Below are 20,786 nucleotides of genomic sequence, written 5' to 3'. Positions count from 1 at the left end.
GACGGAAAGGTAGCCGTCGGCAGCCTGGAGAGGGCCCTCGCCAGCACCCAACCATGCTGGCACCCTGGTCTGGGACTTCCAGAACTGCGAGAAATAAATCTTTGTTGTTTAAGCCACTACTCGGTCTATGGTACTTTGATACAACAGCCCAAAGTGACTAAGACACACACCAAGCCTGGACGTGGCTCTCAGGAGACAACCCCTGCTGCGTCCCATCCTGGCCGAGAGAAGTGGCCTCTGCAGGGGCCAGGCCACAGCTTCTCCTGGGGGCTGGAGAAGCCCAATGTGGACACCTCTATATCTGGCTGGCCTGAAAGAAGTCGTCACATACAGGCCACCCAGCCCCGTCCTGAGGGGAGCTCCCAAGGGCCCAGGGCCTAGCCCACAGGCAGCAGGAACCAGGCCCTTGGGGATCTCTGCCTCAGTTCCTCCCAGCTCTCTGAGGAAGACTCTGTCAGAGTCTCACCTCAAGTTTTCATTCCAGGAGACCCTACTTGGTGACTGATAGAAGCGTGACACCCAGCACAGCCCTTGGAGACAGTCCCTCCCCAAGGATTCTTCAAATCAGGCTCTGTAATCACCGTAATGGAAGCTTTGAAGTTTTCCAGTTCCTTCTCCGTGTTCTCCTCTGTTAGGTTGCGTTCCCTTTCAGCCTGGTTAATTCTAGATTCCAGGGTGTAGCTGTCATTTCTAAAGGCCAAGGATAGTTGTACAAACACGTTCTGTTGGGAACAAGAGTGTGGGAGAGGTGCTAGGAGGCGTTATTGCAGGGAACGAGGCTACGGGTGTGCTTCTTGCACGAGCATTTTGCAGCAGTCCCTGGCACCGGCACCAAGGCAGCCATGTGCAAGTGCAACGCTTACTTCACAGTAAAATACATGAGAGATGGCAAAATAGTCACCAGAAGTCCAGGCTAGGTCCTTCCCAGGACCAGAAGACCATATGTATTTTACTGGAAAATCATGAGAGATTAACGCTTTGCTTTTCCCTGAATTTTAAGAAAATAACATCCTGTATTTGGGTTTAGATAAACTCAGGCCAGTACAGCTGATTGTGTAAGCAATTTGGATTTATGTTGGGATTTATTACACGAAGGTTTTGGAGATTTTGCATAAAAACACTGTATTTAAAGAAAGCCCATTCAAGATTAAGCATTGTTGACTTACAGCAAATTTCAACCAGCATCTCGCCTGAGTATTCCAAATCCTACATCAATAGCAGCTTTAAGTAGCTGCCAGGAGATTAAATAAGGCCAGGTACAATTCTGTTAGGATAAGCTCTCCGGAATAAATAAATATTTCATGCCAAAAATGCAGCCTGCATGAACTCTTAAAAGGTGATATTGATCAGACGTGGAATTCCTGGAATAATAGGAAACTACTGGGGAGAAGAAATAGACAGATAGACTCCACACAGGAAGGAAACAATGATCTTCAATTTTATAGCCTTCATCTGCCCTGCATGAGTCAAACGGCAGCAGATTTATATCCTGTGGTCACCAATTCTGCCTTAGCTTCTGAAGTTCCTGTAACATGCCCCATGGAGGGCAGATGCTTGCCAAGAACTGAACTGACCCAACGCTGATGATGGTGGCAATACTGAAACTACTCCTTACTGAGCATCTACTATACGCCAGCACTGCTATGAGTTTTACTACCCCTGGCTCATTTAATCCCACAACAACCCTTTGGGGTGGGAAGTGTTACACTCATTTAATGGGTAAAGAGACCGAAAACAGAGAGGTTAAGTTCAAGGTGACACAGGGAGTAGCAGAGCCAGGATTTAACCTTGGACTGTCTGATTCCAATGCCTGTTTTACTTCCACCATGATGCAAGCTGATTGTGGCTGTAGGCATTTGAGGACAGGGTCTGGGCATTAAATATGCTGCCCATGGCCCCTCTTCACAAACATCAGTGGATGGGCTTTGAGCTCACAGCCCAGTGGTGGGGACTTTCTGCCCTACCCAGGCCTTGGTCAAGTCTATTAGTACTGCTTGATGCTTATTTCTCTGTCCCTGGGTCATCCCCTTTATGGCGCTGTTACATAAAGAGTCCTGAATTCAGTGGGAACTTGGTTTTGCAAAGAACTGGGTTTGGGCAAGTTATTTAATCACTCAGTTTTCTCCTTGTTCTAATTCCTGGTCAACCTGCTTTTCAGAGCTGCTGGGAGGATCAGCCGAAGGGATGGCGAGGAGCATGTTATGGACTGTAAGTGCGCGTCTACGTGCAAGGTGGTTGTTACTGTCGGTGGTGGGCACTTCATGCTGTCTGTCTTCCTCTGCTTATCTGGTCCACATCAGCAGTTCTCACCATCTCACGTCTGATATGTTTTTTGCCCATCTACCCCTTCACCAGAAGGAAACACAAATTCCTCTCAGCTTGCTCACAACCCCACTGGGACAAGGAGGCCCCCAGGGGAGTAATGGGCAAATTGGGAAGACAGGGCTACTCACTGCAGCCTCCCGCCTCAGCAGACTGGCTGTCTGGTAGCTGAAAGCCTCAGAGGGCAAGCCCCTCTTCCCTCTAGACCACAGTTTAAAATTCGAAAACTGGCCATCTTTCAATAATATTGAAATAAATTTGGTGTACTTCTGCATGCTCCCAGCTGCTTTTGTGTGTCTAAGTCATACACTGAAAGCACAAACAATCCTTGAAGGAACGTGGAACTTCTAACTACCTTCTCACCTCTGACCAAATTTGTCAAAATCTTCCATTAACTAAGGTGGTTCAGGAGGGCTGGTCACCAATGTCCACATTATCCCACAGTCACTCTTTCTCGTTTTTGTGTAAAAATGTCAGGGCTGAGGCTGGAGGAAGGAATGTTTTGAATAAGCCCAGTCGAGTACAGGCACTAAATTTCACAAAGCACTTGAATCACTTACCTCAACTTCCTTTTCGGTGAGTGGAGGGGCACTGTGAAAGAGAAAAGACACACAATTGAACTTTATGCAACCTATTAAATAAACCAAAAGGTGACTTTGAATGACCAGCAGACCACGTGTTTCCAGGAATGCAGTAAGCAGAGGTGGTGAGACGGAAAAGATGCAGCGTCCCCTTTGAGTGTGCTCTGTCACCTGTGCCACATTGACTCTTACTGCGCCAGTGCTATCTCTGCCACTTGGACAAGTTATTTATTCTCTCGAGCCCCAGTTTGCTCATCTGTGAAATGGGAACATCATCATCTATCTTGTGGAAGTCTTATAAGAAACAGATGTACAGGGCCGGGGACGGTGGCTCCCACCTGTAATCCTAGCACTCTGGGAGGCTCAGGTGGGAGGATTGTATGAGGTCAGGAGTTTGAGACCAGCCTGAGCAAGAGTGAGACCCTGTTTCTACCAAAAATAGAAAAAAATTAGCCAGGCATGATGGCATGCCTATAGTTCTAGCTATTTGGGAGGGTGAGGCAGAAGGATTGCTCGAGCCCAGGAGTTTGAGTTTGCAGTGAGCTAGGCTGACGCCACGGCACTCTAGCCTGGGTGACAGAGGGAGACTCTGTCTCCAAAAAAAAAGGAAAAAACACATCTGCACGTATGAATGTGTGTGTGCACAAATACATGGCACCCATATTCAGTAGGCACTCAGGAAATGTTAGCTATTACCATTAACTCACAGGCTTGCTAATGTGGAATAAATAAGAAAACGCATAAGTACTTTATAAACTGTACATGCTCAAGTTGTCACTATAGTTTTTCTGGACCATCCTCCTGTCTCTGAGGTTATGAGGGCGCAGGTGGAGAGAGAATAAATGGTAAGAAAGAGTGGCCAGAGCTCTGCTCCACAGCGAGGACCCCTGACGCCCGGCATCAGAGAGCAGGCAAGGATGTCTCGGCAGACATGAGGTGTCCCTCTGCGTGCAGGACCTATGGCCGGGGCTCTGTGACCGTAAGCAGGCCCTCCATCTGCACGCCCACTCTGTTGCTGCTGCTGCTGCTCTTGCGGTAGCTAAAGCCGGCCGGTGCGAAGCCAGACGACGTAAATAATGCATGGGCCTTTCCTGCGCTGGGGTGGGGAGGTGCGGGAGGGGGCCTGCCAGTGTCACGGGACTTAACAGAGCACAGCATCGATCAACTTTTCAGGAAACACAGCTTCCTCCCTCTGACGGGTGCAGAGGGACCCCGAGAGCAAAGGTAGGGGTCAGCCAGCTCTGCAAGGGGCTGGTTCTCACTGGGGAGGGACTGTGGGAGCCTTCCTGTCAGGATGAGGCGGCCAGACCCCACGGCCATCCAGCCAGCAGAGGACAGAACGTGGATAAACAGCTGCAGAGATGTGTTTTTGCTTACGACCTGAGTCACAGCCCCACCCACCCACCCAGAGGCTTTTTCCTCTGAGGCCAACACAAGCCTAGCTGTCACACAGCACACACACATGCTGTTTAAATGATTTATGAAAACCGAGTTTGCCTCCGACTGCTGGGTTTGTTTGGATATTATGTGAAAAATACATATTTTCATAAATTATGAACCAAACTTGTTTTTCTCTTTTAATGACTCACATTCTGTTTATTTTTTATTATTGTTTTTGCTATAGAACACACCCACCTTTGAAAAAAAATTAAAAACTGAGCACTCAGAGAAGTGTGATTTAGGCAGAGAAGCTACGTGACATGGCCAGTTCCTGGTGCAGAGAGCTGTACCCTGCAAACTGGCGTAGGCAGCTGGGTGGCAGAACTGTGGGCCCGCAAAAGGACAGAGCATCTTTTCACGTGCCACCTTGTGTATCTTCTTTGAAGAAATGTCTATTTAAATCCTTTGCCCGTTATGAAAAATTGGTTATTCATCTTTTTATTGTTGAGCTATAAGACTTCTTTATACATTCTAGAAACAAGTCCCTTTTCAGATAAATATTTTGCAAATATTTTCTTCCATTCTGTGGGTTGCCTTTCACTTTCTTAATGGCACTGTTGGTAGCATGAAAGTTTTTTATTGGAGGAAGTACCATTCATCTAGTTTTTATCTTGGCACTTGTTCTTTTGTCATCTCTTAAAAACCATGGACGAGGCCGGGCGCGGTGGTTCACGCCTGTAATCCTAACACTCTGAGAGGCTGAGGCGGGTGGATTGCTGGAGGTCAGGAGTTCAAAACCAGCCTGAACAAGAGGGAGACCCCGTCTCTACTATAAATAGAAAGAAATTAATTGGCCAACTAATATATATATATAAAATTAGCCGGGCATGGTGGCACATGCCTGTAGTCCCAGCTACTCGGGAGGCTGAGGTAGAAGGATTACTTGAGCCCAGGAGTTTGAGGTTGCTGTGAGCTAGGCTGATGCCACGGCACTCACTATAACCTGGGCAACAAGTGAGACTCTGTCTCAAAGAAAAAAAACCATGGACGAACCCAAGATTTACTTGTATTTTTTCTTCTAAGAGTTTTGTAGCATTTTCTTTTAGATTTAGGTCTACAATCCATTTTGAGCTAATTTGTGTGTATGGTGTGAGGTAGGGTTCCAACTTTAACCCTTTTCCATGTGGCTGTCATAGTTGTCCCAGAACCATTTGTTGAAATCACTATTCTTTTCTTTGGAAATTTCTTCACCAAAATCTTTGCATGGATGGCTTTTTGTCATTTGTCATTTTCATGTCTCATATTCGTTATTACCTTATCATAGAGGCTTTCTGTGACCTCCTATCTCATGTTTCACTCTAATGTCATTCTCGATACGTACCCTATCTTTATGGTCTTTCTAGCAACTTTGCTATCTCAAATCATTCATTTGGTTACTTAAATATTATTTGTCTCCCCACATAGAATGTAAGTGCATGAGAACAGGGACTGTGTCTGCTCATTCATTCTAATGTGTGGCACAGAGTAGACACTCAATGAATACCTGTTGATTAAATGCATACTTATGGCTCCTGTTGGGTTTGACCCTGGGTGCTACCTCATCTGGTGATATTTTCTACTTTGCACTCTTATTAACCAACCACAGGCCATGTCCCTGATTTGGGACCTGCTTTTTCTACTGAACCTGTTCATCTTGTGACTCTATGACCCACCTCTTGATACAGTCCAATCCCAATTCACATAGTCCACCTAGGATATGGAACCAATTCCTTCCTCATATGAAAATTCAAGCATAACCTTCCCTATTTCTGCTAGAGGAAAGAATTCTGAAGCTCTGGCTTCCTTTTGTTGGATGACAAATCTCATGTGACAGTTGTGCCCATCTATCCCAAGCTCCAAACAAGGGCTAGAGTACTTTAGGCCAAACCAAGTGCCCCAGTTGGAAACAGCCTCTTCTGAGGCTAGAGGGGGAGCCGGTTTGGTGGCCAGGGCAGGGAGGCTGGAGATGGACAACATTGCTATTAAAACAATGCATGATATATATTGATCTCAGTGTGAGAGCCTGGACCGCAGCTTCAGAAGCTGATCACATTCATGAACCATGCAGGCCTGTATAGGTCCAGTCTGGGCCATGGTTTGCAGCTGGTAGCTATTCACTTACTCAAGGAATCTAGAACTGCCCAGTCTCCTCCTCCTGGGGGAGCTGGGGATATACCCTAATCAAATGAATTATTTTTAGCTTTACTGATGAGAAAGAAGCCAATCACACTCTTGATCAGCCCTGTTCCTTGCAGACTGCAGAGGACTGATGACTATGTTGGCACTTTTCACAGGCCCTGGTACAGATGGTCTGGAATCAGCCCACCCTGAGTTCAATCCCTCACTCTGTCACTTGCCAGCATGTCACTTTGCCTCTTTGTCCCCTCACTAAAGACAGACAAAGCAAAATCTTCCTTTTTTGCCTCACTAGGTTGTCACAAACATGGAAAGACACACAGTATGCAAACATGCTCTGTAGCCTGCAACGCACTGGGGTGTTTCTCCTTTGATTCCTGCCTCTTGATGCCTCGCTCGGCCTTCCTCAAGGTGAACTGGCCCAACCCACGCCCTCCTCCAGCTGTGGGTGCAGCCTGTTTCTGACTTATTTTTAGCATTTTCCCTGATGTCTGTCTAGTCGCTAAGGCCCTCTGAGTATTGCCCTGATGACTCTGTGTTTTAGGTGATTATAGTGTGAATCTGCACACATCACAGCCACTGGGCACAATTCCTTCTTTCACGTGTGCCCCCAAATCCAGGAGCTCTGTTATGACTGGCTGCTCCCCTAATGACCTTCCCTTCCCTCGACTGTTGAGTCTCCCATTTGCTGGCTCAGCTGGAGACCTCACCTGCAGGCACCCACCCACCTCTATTGCTCAGTAGTCCCATGTCTTCTCTCTTTTATACTCCATACTGTTCACTTTTCAACCCAGTTGTCAGGGCCTGTTGTGTGCTAACACCGTCCTAAGCTCCCGCTCACACATGACCACATTTAGCCAGCACCATAACCTACCAGTGACAGAGCACTATGGCTCCCCTTGCATAGGTAATGAAGCAAGGCTCAGAAAGCAAAGGCACTGTCCCCCATGCATGAAAGAGGCCTAGTAGGTTTTCCAAACAATCCTTCTTCATGTGGTTCCCAATCTTCCACATCTCCAGCTGTGCAGATATCAGACCTAGACTCTCCTAGTCACAGGTAGCTGGTATATCTGGGATTGAAACCCATGTCTCTTGGCCCAAAGCCCATTACCTATCCTCTACTGTCATGAGCTTCTGGGGACTCTTATGCCTTCCTGGCTTGTGTCTACCTAAGAACCCCACCTGCTCTTTGAGTTGAAAACATCCAGCCTGACCTTTAATTATTCTTTTTGTTTTGGATACGTTATCCCTTCCTGAACCACTGGACTTTGGCCCTTCTGGAGTCAAGAATCAAGACTAGTTCTCATGCCCCACCTAGAATCCAACACAAGAACCGCTTAGTACAGGGTCTTCAGCAACCCATGTCCTGATATTACCTTCCAGGGAGGCTCTTGTGGACACGCAGTTTGCGCAGCAGCACGTCAGAAATATTAGGCATGACATCCAAGCCAGTCTTTGATTCGTCTTCCTCAATAGCTGAGGAGAGTTCAGAAGGAAGCCCTGGGAAGAAAAAAAGTGCTTACTTATAAAATATCTCTTTGAAATCACAGTAGTACAACTGGCAACTAGCCTCAGGAGGCAACGAAGAGCTTCAACATTTCTAAGTACCTATTTATAAAGCCAAGTGCTTTATAATTGTCATCTAACTTTATTCTTACAATGACCCAGAACTTAAGATCATCTTGTAAATCATCATCAAAATAAGATCATCTTATTTTACATGTGAGTAAACCAAGACTCAGCAAGTTTAAGTAACTTGCTCAAGGTCACAGAACTAGAAGATGGCATAGCCAGACTTCAAACCAAGGTCTACCTGGGCTCCAAATTCTATGTTCTTCCTATTGCTGCCCACCCCCCTCCACCCCACTGTATCAAGCTGGCAACTGGAAATTGGTTGGCTGTTTGGCTATCATGTTTGGAAAACCCTCTCTCTTTGACAGGCTTCTCATGAGGCCTGTAGTCCAATTATTCTTCCTCTGAAGAATTCAAATGTTCTACCTTTGGTGTCCTATTTAGAAATTAGCTTCTCGTTCCATCCCCCATAGCTTGGAGATTTTCCAAAGTAAAACTAAGTTCATTAAATCTTTTATAGATTTCAGAAATATAGATGCCTCTTAGGCAACAGAGCCAATGAACCACCTTTTTTTTTTTAACCTCCTAAAACTATCCTAGGTCTGTGCTCTGAAGGCAGAAAGAATAAACTAAGTATTCTCTTTCCCATAAATCTTTCCCTGTTTGAAGATAGCTCTTGTGCCTATCCACAGCTTCATTTCTCCGGGCTCTAGCTCCATTTTTGCAGCAGCTCATTGTGGTCCACTGCGGCCCAAAGCCTCTAGGTATCGTCCCATGTCTGCACACATTCTGATTTGCTGCTGTCCTCAAGGCCCAGACATGCTCTAACAAGCTCTTAGCATAGGAGGACATTGGCAAATGTTCCTGGCATCGATGCTTATTACCCATGCAGCACAGACTTGCTGTACCTGACTCTGGGGTCAGAGTACATTTAGGATTAAGCAAAACTCTCAAAATTCTTTACTTGAGCCAGATCAAGCAACCTCATCTTGTACAACAGTTTCTTGCATGGGGCATTTTATATTTATCCATGTTTTACTATATCTCAAAGGTTTTAACCTAGCAGCTTTCTAACCTGCTTGATCATGTTCCAGGATTGTCGTCTAGGCTACAGACTAGGATCAGAGGTCAGGACTATTGGTAGTTGTGGTTGTTATCTAAAGAGCCAAAATTGGAAATCATGTGAATGGAAGCCTCACCAAGGAAGACCATGCAGAAAGAAGAAGAGATATAGTTTGGCTCAAGGTAAAGAATGTTCAAATACTTTGAGCTTTCCAGTAACAAAATGGTGTTCATGAGTTCCCTGGTACTCAAGATATCCAAGCAAAAGCTGGAGAGTCAGCTGTCAGAGATGGGGCAGTGGCAATCCTTCTTTGGATATTGGGCTAGAAGTTCTCTTAGCTACCTCTGGGGTTCTGTCTTGGCATTTATTGCTGACATTTCCATAGTAAACCTTGTGTACCTCTGGCCCCACTCTACCTTTGTGTATCCCTACACACCACACCAAGAGCCAATTTAGCAGCAGGCTTCTGAGAAATAAATTTATATGATTGACTGACACACTTGAAGTCTAATAATCAAGGAAAATTCATACCAGGGGCTTTTGCCTTTTGCCTAGACTGAGCCAGGAAAAAAAAAAAAAAAGGCTTCTAGCCTTTGTTAAAATGGTGCCTAAAGAGTGATACCAGAATCAGTGCTCTTAGAACCAACCACCTTCCTCCTGAATTCAACCAAATTAACAAAAGATTTTAAAACAATCAAAAATATACCAACAACTTTCAAATATAGGAAAAGGAGATAGTCTTTAAAAATGACTAGAGAAAGAAATTGCTATGGATAAACATAGAGCTCCCACCCTTGATAACCCTGTCTTCCCCCCCTCCACCCCCGCCCCAGAATCAGTATTGAAAGGGAGATGTGAAAGGAAAGCCCCTAACAGATGGGAAGGGAAGTCTATGTAAGGGCGAGTAGGCAGCCGGTGGAGGAAATTCAGAGTTTCCCTAGAATAGAAGGTTCTCCATTCCACTGTACTTACACTTCAGAAAGAGGAAAAGAACTGCCTGGGCTGCCTGCCATTTTGCTTTTCTTACTGATAAGGAGGCAAGAGGAAAGGCAGAATGACTTTGCGGATTCTATCGGAGTTAATTATCTTGAACAATATGGAGGGATTTACCAGAAAGGAAAACCAAAGATGAAGTAAATAAAACAAGTCCCTCTGATGGAGTGAGTAGCAGGAGACACATGGAAAGCCCAAACTGATGCCACCACCATGCTCTCCCCCCACTCTTTTTTTTTTTTTTTTTTGAGACAAGAGTCTTGCTTTGTTGTCCAGGCTAGAGTGAGTGCCGTGGCGTTAGCCTCGCTCACAGCAACCTCAAACTCCTGGGCTCAAGCGATCCTACTGCCTCAGTCTCCTGAGTAGCTGGGACTACAGGCATGTGCCACCATGCCCGGCTAATTTTATATATATATGTTGGCCAATTAATTTCTTTCTATTTATAGTAGAGACGGGGTCTCCCTCTTGTTCAGGCTGGTTTTGAACTCCTGACCTCGAGCAATCCGCCAGCCTCGGCTTCCCAGAGAGCTAGGATTACAGGTGTGAGCCACCGTGCCCGGCCACTCCTCCCACTCTTGAAAAACAGTGGCTAATCCCTTGGATTTTGTCTACCTTTTCCCTCCTTTATGGGCAGGAGAGTGAATGGCTAATGTGAAGAATTGGGGTCAAGTCTGGAAAATAAACACCCGGGCAGGTTGTCTCCACAATTCTACCCCAAACTGGTGAAACAATCTAAAAGCCACTAATACCCACCCAAGAGAATAAGATATGTCCCCAATTTGGTATCATAAACTCAAGTTTTAGACTAAAACAAAGTTATAGAAAAAGAACAGAAACAAATTCTCCAAACACATGGCTCTATCTGAACTTCCCCTTTTCCATACCACCCAATCAGTAACAAAACAGACAAACACAAAATACATAATCTTCAACTAAAGCACTGAAGGGAATACAAAGAGATCTCAGATAAGGTAGGAAGGAATCAGTAAAAATCAACCCACGCAATATATCTGGGTAAAGAGAAAATCAAGGTACAAATATCCAGACCAAAAAGAAATAAAATGAAAACAAATGGCATGGCAACTATATAAAAATACTATAGTCAAAAGAGGAAGGAATGTAGAAAGGAAGGAAAAAGGGAAACATGCAGGAGACAGATGTCAGGACGGAAACATAGCTGCAAGAAACACAATAAAAAATGCAAAAGGACACTTTTGTGCAAAATATATAGCACAAACGCTTTGACTCTAGGAGAAATTAGAACCTGAAAAAAATAAAAATAAAAAATCAGAGCTGGGATGAGACAATCACACAAAGAAGGAATAAGATGATTGCTGTTTAAGGAAACAAACTGAAGACCAAAATAGATTCAAGAAACTAGAAAATTAAAAACTAACCAATGTATTGGAAATGATGGAATAAATAGATATAGCTTCAAACTGAATTAGTAAGAAGGGTGGGGGAGATTGAGCGATCACAAGGAATACAAAGAGGGAAAGAAAGACTGAAGTATATAGAGATGAAATAATGGACTTGGAGTTAAGGCACTGATGACTAGTCTATGAATTTGTTGTCTCTTGGATAGTGAACAAAACAAATGAAACAAAGAACATATTCAAAAATTTAACAGAAAAAAATTTTTCCTCAATTGAGGGGAAAGTTGAACCCATGGGTTGACAGAACACAACATGTTAAAAAAAAAAAAAAAAAAAGATGTAGAAATGTTTCCCTAGCTATCCCCACAGAAAAAAGAAAGACATCTTCAAAGGAAGATGATGATTGAGGGGTGCTAGTCTTCCCTACAACATTGAATACAGTGGAACAACATCTACACAGTCCTCAGAAAAAGGATCACCCAAGAATTTTGTAATCATGCAAGCTGGTCCTTCAAAATAAAATTCTCAAACATGCTAGAACTCAGGGAACATAGGACCTCTGAACCTTTCTACGAAAACTATTGGAAAATGCAATCCTGAGAAACAAATTATAAATAAAAATAATAAACTTGGGAATGGTGAGCCCTGGTAAAGGGACTAGTGATGAGCATAAAATCTTTTTACATGTAAGGCTAAGACTAAGCAACTGTGGAAACCATTGTTACAAAACAGAGTGTAAATGTTATAACCTGGATGACATACAAAGAAGAATTCAACATGTGTAGAGGTAGAAATGGAAAGATAGGAAGAAACATTAAGGTGGAAAGAAATACTACCGTTCTCCTCTTTTCCTGCAGGAAGTCAGTAGGTACCACTGTAGTGACTAAGTGTTCTTCGTTTCTGTATTCCTGATGCTCTGGCATTTGGGGCCTTAATCCTGGAGAGATTGCCCCTCTTAGGCAATTCCTAGAGGCAGGAAAAAACTCTCCCTTCAAGAATGTCTTTGAAATATAGACCAACCAATCCAGAACCCACACCCCCCACCATCTCCTTTACCAAATTCTCACATACCAAGCCAATATTCTCCACCATCCACCCCCAGCCCTAAATCGCCCCAGGGCCAGGTACTTGATGACTAGGGACCACCCCTATAGCCCAGAGCCTGCCAAAATTATTCAAACCATCCAATCCTAAACTTTCTCAGGGTGCCTACACTGCCTCAACTGCCCTTTCCCTTGAGAAGCCCAGTAAAGGCCCTGGGCCCTGCTCTCCTCTCACTGCTTCTGCCTCCTGACCGAGTCTGGTCCTTCCCCAAGCGGCCCTGCGTGGTGTGCCGTGTGCCTCCTGTTCTGAGGAATCTGTGAGTATAAACTTATTCCTTCATGATAGTCATTTCCAGGTCTGTGTGTCCTGGTTGAAACAACTGCCAGGTCCAAAGCTTACAGCAAACTTGAAACATAATGCAAGAAAACTACCTCAATGACTCCAAACCCTTTGTGCATTTCATAATAATACATTTTTTACACTTTTAGAAACTAATTTCTCTTCTTTGGAGGAAGCAATTACCAAAATTCAGCAAGTCATGCAGTTTCACTTCACTTTAATTAGAGTTCAATTAAATTGTAATACTTTTTTGTGAAAAAGTATTATCTAGTATGATCTCCCTCTTTTTTCCCCTCCCTCCTTCTGTATTTGGGGGGATGGGGGTGTTTGGTGTAAGCTATTTTTATTTTCTTCCTTGTATTTTTCACTGTTAATTAAATTTGTATATAATGAACATGAGCCATTTTTAACAAAAAGAATAAAATTATTTTCAAAATGTCTGCCTGTACTAGCTCATTATGAAAACATTTGTTTCTGGTTATCTCGGGAACTTGGAAAAGTAGCTTTGTGGGCTCTGGTTAAAGATGCTCTAAGCCCCAGGATAGTTCCTAAAGGCCAAAACTATTAGTTGGGAATAAACTTTCTTCCCCTCTAACTTCTCTGGAAGGCCTCTTCCCTGCCCAAGACCTGAGGCTCTAAGCTCAGACTGGGGTGTCTGGAAGGATTGTCTATTCAATGTACTTCTCTCCCTCAGCCCACACCTCTCTCAAAATCCAGGCCCAGATAGCCAACCATCTCCTAGACATGCCACCTGGATAAGGAGAATAAAAAATCATTTCAATAGCCACCATTAACTGAACATCAACTATGCATCAGGTTTACTTTCTTATTCCTTACAATAGTGCTGCAAAGTAAACAGTGCTAAGCTCATTTTCTGGGGAAACTGAAGCCCAGCTAAGTTAAGTAGATTCTCTAGGGTCTACTACTAGAGTCAGGAGGCAAAAAACAGGTCTGTCTGTTACATCCAAGCTGCTTCCCGTGGACATTTGATATGTCCAAACCCAAACTCATTGTCTCCTTTCTCAAGCACGCTCCTCTTGCGCTCCCAGTGCAGCACCTACAGCCGTGCAGACAGCACCTGGGGGGCTTCCTGGTCTGCCCCTCAACTCCATCTCCTCCCCTAGTCCTGCCATGCTGATCTCCAGATAGCTCTCAAACTGTCCTCCCCACATCCCACCACCTCACTGCCTCTCACCAGGCTGTTCCATTTCCTCTTACCAGGTGTATCCCTATCTTCAGCCACTTATGTTTCAGGCCAGCCTTCAAAATCTGTCCAGAAGATTATTTCGAAACATAGATTTGATCCTGCTTCGTTTCCTGCAGGGTTCTTTGGCTTTCCAAAGATTCCTAATGGAAATCCAAACTCATTGATTGGCCCTCAAAGCCTTTACCCTCCCTTGTCCCAGCCCACTGATTTAGCCTTGCTGTCTATCTCTCTGGGACATTCAGTTCACGCTTGGTTCACATGACATTTCTTCTGTTCCTGAAACAACTAAGCACTAGAAGATGGATGCATGCCTTTGTTCCTGCTATTCCCCTGCCTGAGATGAATTTTTCTTCCTTGGCTTAAAGCTGCTCCTCCTGAAAACCCTCCCTGACTCACCCCTGCCGAGCTGCCTGCTTCTTCCTCTTTGTTTCTAGGTACTATAAGTTCTGTTAAAGTCTTATCACAGCATAATGTAGTGACTCTGTCTACCCTTGTGCTTCTGGACAGCGAAGGTGAGCTCGTTCATTCATGCATTCATTTAATATTTATTGAGTGCTTACTATGTCCCAGGCAATGAGCCTGGAGCTAGGGATACGATGCTAAGCAAAACTGACATGCCACTGTTCTCTGGGAGATTATTATCTAGGGAGACAGAGATTAATCAGGGAAACATCCAAACACTTCATTTTACACGGTGATAGATTTTATAAAGGACAAGGGATCTAGAGGTACCAGGAAAGCCTTCCCAAGAAAGAGCAGGTATCTAAAGGCTGAATGGGAGTTCATCGGGCAAAGATGAGGAGAGGCAGAATGTTCCATGTACAGGGAACAGCATGTGCCAAGCCTAAGGAGGGGAAAGAAGGAGCTGCCGAAGGAAGGGCGAGATGCTGCGAGTGAGGGGAGCATGGCCCCTAGAAGACGCTGGGGAGGTGCGTGGGGTCAATCACCCAGGGCCTTCTTGGCTCTGCTGAGGATTCAAGTGCTCATCCTAAGAGCGGAATGAAGCCTCTAAAGATGCTGAAACAGATTTGCATTTCAGAGATTCCGCTGGCTGCTGTGTTGGCCGTGGTGTGAGCTGGGTGAGGGTCAGGAGTACAGGCAGAGGGACCAGGTGGGAGGCTGCCGAGATAGCCAAGGGGACTGATAACGTAGCCGGGACAAGGCCCTCCCCTCGATGGCAATGCCTGAGCCTTTACCTAATGCAACCCCAGCAACAGCCCAGGAACCAGCCCACAGTCAGTCCTACATCTTTAGCTTAAAATAACCCGCAAATGATCAAAGATCAAAACATCGTACAATATAGTTCCTGAGAAGGGAACTGGTTGGGTTGTTGAAAATACCGGATGCAAGACGAAAATGAGCCTCCCAGGCTTCAGAAACTGAAGGACAGCCAAAGTTCTTAAGACTCCAGGGTGTTCTGATAAGGATCTTTCCCCAGCTCTCAAAGGGACAGCCAAGGAGCATCATAAGAGAGCTGAGCTTTCACCATGGGCTCATACGCAGTTGTATTTAGAGCCCGTGAATACTCTGAGCCAGCTCTCATCATATGCTCCCCAAGCCTTTTGTCCTGGGTACAGGTGGGGATGGGGCTCTTTGATGGGGCTTACAGAATATAAGAAAAGAAATTCATAACCCTGCACATATTAATGAAACACATATGGTTCCCCACCACATCTCCAACACTGTCCTAGGCACCATGGAGTGCAGAGTATAAGAAAGCCCCATTTGTCTGGCAAGATAGAACTCTACCATCTCAATGATAGAAATTAAAATGTATGGCAGGTACCTGCTGGAATGAAAACCAATATCACGTAAGAACATTACACCAGCTCAGTGAAGTAGGTACTATTATTGTGCCCATTTTAAAGATGAACAAACTGAGGCATCAAGAGAATTAAAAACTTGACCAAGGCTATGCAGCTGGTAAGTGATGAAACTTGAGCTCTTAACCATCCAGACCCTAGAACTGAGAGAAAATGAGAAGAAGTGTGTATTTATGGAACACCTAACACACTTAATTTTATTTTTTAAATTTGGTGATTATAGGTATTTAATTCATTTACCTGATAATTTTACTTCTGAGACCCAACTTATGCCCTACTAATATTGGACAGTGAGGTTTTGGTGTAGATAGTGGATATCTAAACTGGTCAAACTTTTTGTAAGCTAATTTGGCAGTATGTATACATACATTTAAATGTAAGTACCTCTTGATCAATCAATTGCACTTCTAGGATAACCACCTGTGCAAAAACACGTAGGTCTATAAAGCCACATGTAAGAGAATGGTCATTATAACATTGCTTATAACAGAAAAAGTAGAAATAACAAATATTAATAGGAGATGGGTCAAACTATCTATCTATAGTGCACCTTATACAATAGAATACCACAAAACAATTAAAAAACTAAAAAGTTCCATATGCATTAAACGAGAAACTGGCTAAACACAGTCAGCTGTCCCGCCAGCGCCACGCTCCCCGGCTTCCCATGCTACGATGGCCACGTGACCACGTCATCATCCACGCAATGGGAGCTAATGGGATGCGTGCAACTGCTATCCTATTTAAAAAAAAAAAAAAATCTGTTCTGGACGTCTACTCTCTCCTTCCCTCAAGTGGAAAACCCCGATTTGCCTGTGGTCCAGCTTCAACCTTGTATCAAGTCCAACACCTCAGGGCACAGTGAAATGACAATAGGGGAGAAACTAGGGTCCCCAAATGATCACATGGAGCACAGCCACTAACCTGAATAGCTCACCTGAGAACTGTCACTTGAGAGTGAAACAACCTTCTCTTTCCTATACAGTCTCATATTTGGGACCTCTGTGTCATAGCTATTTTGCTTTTATCTTAACTAATGAAGGAAAGTTGTAGAATACTTTAAAAGAGATGTGGATACACAGAATTAGGTAGTATACACAAAAGAAAATACACCATGACCATATTTGTTTATGAGACAGGATCTCCACTCTGTCACCTGGGCTACAGTGCAGTGATGTCATCGTAGCTCACTGCAACCTCAAACTCCTAGGGTCAATCGATCCTTCTGCCTCAGCCTCCCAAGTAGCTGGGACTACAGCTGTGCACCCCGACGCCTGGCTAATTTTTCTGTTTTTTGTAGAGATGGGATCTTGCTCAGGCTTGTCTCAAACTTCTGAGCTCAAGTGATCCTCCCACCTTGGCCTCCCAAAGTGCTAGGATTACAGGTGTGAGCCACTGCACCTGGCCCCAAATGAATTTTATTCTCGCACCACAAACGTTTACTTCTATATATGGAAATTCATATATTAAATCATATACATGATTTTTTCAATAAATATTCAAAGCAAATTTGATATAATTCAACACAAATCTTAAAACTTGGAAGAAAATGTTTCCTTAAAAATAATAAAATATTATAAAATATGAAATAATTCCATATTTTATATCATACATGGTTTATAAAATGTAAATATAAAATTAAAATAGTACATCTATTTAACACCAAGATACAGCTTGATCCTTAAGAGAAAAACAAAAAACAATTCAATAAAAAGGGGAAACAAGGCAAATGTTCTCCTTATTACCATTATTAAATTAGGGAATGTTGCCAAAGTAATAAAACATATACAGGTACACACAGAAATACACATACACACACACTGGCATACAACTAAGACAAATGAATTGGATAAAATTAACATGACATGGTTTGATTGTAAATTTTAAAAAGTTTTTCTGCAAAGTTGTTGTGAGCCTATAAAGTTAGACACATCTGAGTTCCAATTACAGCTTCTGCAATTAATAACCACACAACTAGAACCTCCCTGAGTCTCAATTTCCTCATTTGCAAAATGAAAATAAGACCACCTCCCAAGGTCGTTGTGAGCATTAAGTGAAATATTGTCAAGTGCTTAGCAAGATATCTGGCATGTAATAATCACTCTAGTTAATCACTATAGTAATCATCCATCATTTATTAATTATATTTATTATACAAAAAATGCTGGTATAGCACCAAGCAGCATTCATCTATGCCACTAATTACCAGTTATAAAATCTAATGAAAAAGAATATTCTTCTTAAATAAACAAGCAAAAATATAAATCACATAGAATGAGTACGCTCTGGTAAGAGATGTGGGAGATGTGTACAAAGAACCTTACATATTTTTGGGGAGAAAGAAAGAAATACCTGATGTAATAGAGGGACAAACCACATGCCTGAATGAGAACCAAATGTTTGCAAATTAAGTAATTTAAAGGTCTGCAAAGTTTAAAGCAAACAAAACTTGTACAGTTCTTCTGAATCCAGTGTGTAGCTTTAGAGCAATCGCAATTCAAATGTTATACAAAATGATAAAAATTTCAAATGGGAGTGGTGGCCCAGAGAGGCTGAGGAACACATTTAAAGTGTCTGTTAATTGGTGTCTGGACTGGGACATGAACTCAAATGTATCTCCTGACTTCTGTCTAGTTGCTCTGTTATTTTGCACAAAATCTCTGTATCTAGAATATCAACAAATATTCTGAAGAAGAACAGCAATGAAGGAGAGATAACCCCACTGCACACTAGAACACATCACAAGGCAGTAATTAAAACTACATGGGGTAGGGCGCGGTGGCTCACGCCTGTAATCCTAGCACTCTGGGAGGCCGAGGTGGATGCATTGCTCGAGGTCAGGAGTTCGAAACCAGCCTGAACAAGAGTGAGACCCCGTCTCTACTATAAATAGAAAGAAATTAATTGGCCAACTAATATATATAGAAAAAATTAGCCAGGCATGGTGGCGCATGCCTGTAGTCCCAGCTACTCAGGAGGCTGAGGCAGAAGGATCGCTTGAGCCCAGGAGTTTGAGGTTGCTGTGAGCAAGGCTGATGCCACAGCACTCTAGCCAGGGCAACAAAGTGAGACTCTGTCTCAAAAAAAAAAACAAAAAAAAAACAACCAAAAATCCCGATATGGTATTGATCAGAATAAAACAGTATAAGAAGCCCAGAACTAGTCTTTGATATATGCAAGGAAAAACATGTGACTATCTAAGCCCTGAAAGAAATATAAAAACTATTAAAATATTATTGAAGAGGATGTTAAATATTAAAATACCTTTATCTTAAAATAAATTTCAGAGGTATTAGCAAAATAAATATAAATAAATCAAATGATAGATAAACCAGTAGAAAGTCAATCTGTTATCCACACTGGGGAGAAGTACTGTTTTTATGATTGAAATAATGAAAGACTTCTCAAAGAAAAAGATAGGCAAACAAGATTATATAAAATCTTTATGATTCCTCTAAAATAACTCAAAACGTATTAAAAAGCAAAAAATGATCAAATGAAAACACTGAGAAAATACAGCCAATGAAGAGTTAATATCTATAATGTATAAAGTTTACATATATTACCAACAAAAAAACCCAAGAACTAAGTGGATACATAGGCAAAGAAATGAGTGGTTAATTCATCAGAGTTTTTAAAAAGTAAATAAACATTTAAAAATTTTAAGCTTGAGCTTTAACAAATTAATTGGAATGAAATGGCATTTCACACTAATAACAAAAACACATTATAATTATTGTTATTATTACTGATTATTCTTACTATATTCTGACCAACAAGGAGTAAAAACAAAGTCCAGTGCAATAATGCTTAAGAGAAAGACATGCACTCAGTCTTTGCCAGTAGCATTCTTCATTGTAAACAATTTGGTAAATGCAAATGCTCCTACACTTTGACCTTGTGAATCTCAAGTCTGGGAATTTATCCCAAGGGAGTAACTTAAAGGAAGAAATAAAAACTACCAGTACATAATTGTGTACAATAGGGCTATTAATCATAGGCCAAGAACTATAAACATCTGAAATACCCAACAATAGATACATCAATACAAAAGAAATTATGTACCCATTAAATGATAAATGAGGATGAGTCAAAATATATAGAATTAGTTATAAAATAAGCAAAAACAGAAACAGTAAGTTATATCTATTCATCGAATCAACTGTGAAAAAATTATAATTATGAGTAAATATTGTAAAGAATAAAAATGGTTACTTTTTTAGAATTTATGGGGTTTTGAGTGAAATTTTAAGATAAGTTTATCTAGTATTTTAAATCTGCTTTAGTAAATTAAAAGTAGAGAAGTATATAATACATTTTTAAGAGATTCTTCTAAAGATGGTTAATTTTTTAAAAAAATTTAGTCCTTTGAAAAATGTTATTATTTCTGGGAACCTTGTTAATGTTCAATAAATAGGTAGGTGTTACCGTATTTCAGACCAAGGGCTTCCAACATTATTGGTGACACCCCAGAAACATCCACACAACAATCCATAAACAGAGGGCTTTAATGCCAAGACCAGCACCAGGCAGCTTGAAGTGGGACAAGGACTTTCAAATTGTGTTCTCTGAAGCCCAGGGTCCACTGAGGACTTGGGGCCACAGTAGAAAGGGAGAGAGTTCCAGAAGGTGCAGATCTGAGCCCTCCTGTCCCCTCCAACAAGAGCAGCCTCACTTGCCTGTCCCCTCCCACTGCCCTTCTAGGGATTAGTTTGTCTGAAATGTCATGCGGCTGGAACAAAAAGTTTCAAAACTGCTTGTGTGATGGCCAATCCTTCAGATTTGGAGTTAAGAAATCTTTGGGTCTCAGTTCCTCAACTGCAAGATGAGAGCAAGAATCCCTGCCTCTCTTAGTTTATTGGGAGGATTAGTTGAAATCAGAGGTGGAAAATGATTTATACTGTGGAAAAC

General features: G+C 42.6%; 1 protein-coding gene across 4 annotated transcripts in view; it reads right to left on the bottom strand.

The window, feature by feature from the left end:
- IRAG1 (inositol 1,4,5-triphosphate receptor associated 1) overlaps nt 1–20,786 on the bottom strand; it is a 122,393-nt gene that overhangs the window by 29,037 nt on the left and 72,570 nt on the right. For all 4 annotated transcript variants that reach the window (XM_012755811.2, XM_012755812.2, XM_076002181.1 and 1 more), the window contains 3 exons: nt 7,835–7,958; nt 2,883–2,913; nt 582–722 (listed from right to left, as the gene is read on the bottom strand). In XM_012755811.2, the coding sequence (XP_012611265.2) occupies nt 582–722; nt 2,883–2,913; nt 7,835–7,958 (296 nt within the window). The remainder of the gene's footprint in view (nt 1–581; nt 723–2,882; nt 2,914–7,834; nt 7,959–20,786) is intronic.

Source organism: Microcebus murinus, chromosome 4 (assembly GCF_040939455.1).
Source record: "Microcebus murinus isolate Inina chromosome 4, M.murinus_Inina_mat1.0, whole genome shotgun sequence".
Lineage (NCBI taxonomy): Eukaryota > Metazoa > Chordata > Mammalia > Primates > Cheirogaleidae > Microcebus > Microcebus murinus.
Note: the sequence above shows the minus strand (reverse complement) of the source record. Positions and strands in the feature narration are given on the sequence as shown.